The sequence below is a fragment of the Penaeus japonicus genome, unplaced genomic scaffold, assembly GCF_977035675.1.
Source record: "Penaeus japonicus unplaced genomic scaffold, GWHDUDI00000001_assembly GWHDUDI00000016, whole genome shotgun sequence".
NCBI lineage: Eukaryota > Metazoa > Arthropoda > Malacostraca > Decapoda > Penaeidae > Penaeus > Penaeus japonicus.
This window is the reverse complement of record NW_028234418.1, coordinates 16,494,406-16,497,583: the sequence shown is the minus strand read 5'-3', so window position 1 is coordinate 16,497,583 and position 3,178 is coordinate 16,494,406. Positions and strand designations below refer to the sequence as shown.

Genomic DNA, 3,178 nt, shown 5'->3' with positions numbered 1-3,178 from the left:
GAAATAGAGAAGAAGACGAAAGAGAGAGAGAGAGAGAGAGAGAGAGAGAGAGAGAGAGAGAGAGAGAGAGAGAGAGAGAGAGAGAGAGAGAGAGAGAGAGAGAGAGAGAGAGAGAGAGAGAGAGAGAAGGAAAGAGAGAAAGATCATCAAGATTATCTTCGCTGCTCTTGATGTTGTTTGCTTTCATGTTTTATCACCATTGCTTTTGTTATCTGTATTATCTTTATATGTATGATCACTTTTATCATTGTAATATTTTTTAATAATAATACTATCGTTGTTGTCATTATTGATGTTATCATTATTACCATTAGTATCACTAGTAGAATAATAATAAGTGTCAATTATCATCATTATCATTATCATCTTTATAAGAATTATTATTGTTGTTATCATCATCATCATTATCACCATTATCATTATCATCACTACCATCAGGATGATAGTTCTATTATCATTACTATTGTCCCTGCTACCATTAACGTTATCATTGTAAACCTTAAAGAAACACAGAAAAGTCTTACCACATACATAAGTACATATCATCACATGCAAACACACACACACACACACACACACACATAAACACACACATACACAACACGAATAATGATCCGCGCTTTACCATATCAACCAAGAGAGAGAGAGAGAGAGAGAGAGAGAGAGAGAGAGAGAGAGAGAGAGAGAGAGAGAGAGAGAGAGAGAGAGAGAGAGAGAGAGAGAAGCGAGAGCGAAAGAGAGAGAGAGAGAGAGAGAGAGAGAGAGAGAGAGACAGAGAGAGAGAGAGAGAGAGAGAGAGAGAGAGAGAGAGAGAGACGGACAGAGAATTTTATATATATATATATATACATATATATATATATATATATATATATATTATAATATACATATATATATACACACACACACACACACACACCACACACACACACACACACACACACACACACACACACACACACACACATATATATATATATATATATATATATATATATATATATATATATATATATATATATATATATATATAAACACACACATACACAAACACGAATAATGACCCGCGCTTTACCATATCAACCAAGAGAGAGAGAGAGAGAGAGAGAGAGAGAGAGAGAGAGAGAGAGAGAGAGAGAGAGAGAGAGAGAGAGAGAGAGAGAGAGAGAGAGAGAGAGAGAGAGAGAGAGAGAGAAGAGAGAGAGGAGAGAGAGAGAGAGAGAGAGGAGAGAGAGAGAGAGAGAGAGAGAGAGAGAGAGAGAGAGGAGAGAGAGAGAGAGAGAGAGAGAGAGAGAGAGAGAGAGAGAGAGAGAGAGAGAGAGAGAGAGAGAGAGAGAGAGAGAGAGAGAGAGAGAGAGAGAGAGAGAGAGAGAAGAGACAGACAGAGAGAGAGAGAGAAAGAGAAAGAGACAGAGAGAGAGAGAAAGAGAGAGAGAGAGAGACGGACAGAGGAATACATACATACATATATATATATATATATATATATATATACATATATATATACATATATATATATATATATACAGACACACATACACACACTCACACACACACATATATATATGTATATATATATATATATATATATATATATATATATATATATATATATATATATATATATATATATATATATATATATATATATATATATATACATGCACACACATCTGAAAGGAAATAACCGGTGACTAGTATGGGGAGTTTCTTGCTTGTGTGTATATATATACGAATATTTACTTATTAGGATGTACTCATGAAAAGCCAGATTTAAGGAAACAAGGGGTGGCACTTAAACGGGGTAGTGTTGTAGATCCCGCTGCTTTTTTTTCTTCTTCGTCTTTTCTGTGTGTATGTGGCGTGCGTAAGCGGGTTTCACTCTGTCGATAGAGACGACCCCAGACCCTGCGGTGGAGTGACGGAATCCACTGGCAGGGAGAGTGTCGTGCCGTAGACCAGTTCGGTTGCCGTGCACTCCAGGTCCTGCTTGAATGAAGTCCTGATGTCAAGGAGTGCAAGTGGAAGCTGGTCTACCCAGCCTACCCCTGATGGTCTGATGAGAAGGGCTTTCAGCTGGCGGTGGAGGCGCTCTACCATCCCATTCGCTTGCGGGTGGTACGCGGTAGTGCGGATGCGACGAGAGCCGAGAGTGCGGGTGAGGTGGTTGAAAAGGCCGGACTCGAACTGGGGGCCTCTGTCTGTTGTGGTGGTGTCGGGGGCTCCAAAACACGATACCCACGTGGATATGAACGCCTTTGCCACCGAATCTGATGTTACGTCCCTCAGTGGGAATGACTGATCCGTCGGCAGTGGTCCCTCGATGTCCAGGTGGATGTGCTGGAAGCGTCTGTTGGGGAGAGGGAAAGCAGCAGCAGGCGATCTGGTGTGGCGTGTCGCCTTTGAGCGCTGGCAATGCAGGCAAGTGCGGTTCTATTTCCGAACGTCGGAATTAATGCCAGGCCACACGACCTTGCTGGTGATGAGCCTACTTGTGGCATTAACTCCGCGGTGTTGATGGTAGGGATCGAAAAAAAAATCTCCTGAGGGATGGTGGTATGTACGGCCGTAGGGAGGGTTTCGTTGTATCACACTCGACTGTGATGTTATCTCCGAGTGTGAGCGGCTGAAGGCAGAGCGACGTGGAATCACGGACGCTTTGGAGTGTGACGTCCTTGCGTTGCTCTGCTGCGGCCTCTGCACAGTCGATCGGAGTATTTTGGAGTGTGGTCTTTGCGATCACTATCCGGGAGATAGTGATCGCACGATGATCGACGATGATCTGGGCGTGGGTGCGCGAGGGAGGATGCGTGGCCAGGGCGGCCTTATAGTCTTCGAATGCCGCGAGAGTTGCGTCGGTCCATTCGATATCCCTCTGGTGCTGCCCTTTCCTTGTCGGCGTTAGTGACTTATTGAAGGGCGCCATGAGTTCAGCCCCCTGCGGGAGAAACCTCCTGTAGAAGTTCAGCGTTCCTAGAAATCGTCGCAGTTGGCGTTGCGTTGTGGGGCGTGGAAACTTGTTGATGGCTTCGACTTTCGTTATTTCTGGGGTGATGCCTGTAGCAGTAATGGTGTGACCGAGGAAGGTCAGCGACGATACACCGAATTCGCATTTCTCTGGGTTGATGATGATACCGAACTCGAGAAACGATTGAAAGGGCGTTTCAGGTGTTGTTTG

General features: G+C 43.6%; 1 protein-coding gene across 1 annotated transcript in view; it reads right to left on the bottom strand.

The window, feature by feature from the left end:
• Positions 1-1,878: 1,878 nt before the first annotated feature.
• Positions 1,879-3,178, bottom strand: part of LOC147470177 (uncharacterized) — a 16,163-nt gene continuing 14,863 nt past the window's right edge. Inside the window, exons 6-7 of the mRNA XM_086545640.1 lie at positions 2,565-3,057; positions 1,879-2,350 (exon numbers count right to left, since the gene is read on the bottom strand). Coding sequence (XP_086401766.1) covers positions 1,879-2,350; positions 2,565-3,057 — 965 coding nt within the window. The remainder of the gene's footprint in view (positions 2,351-2,564; positions 3,058-3,178) is intronic.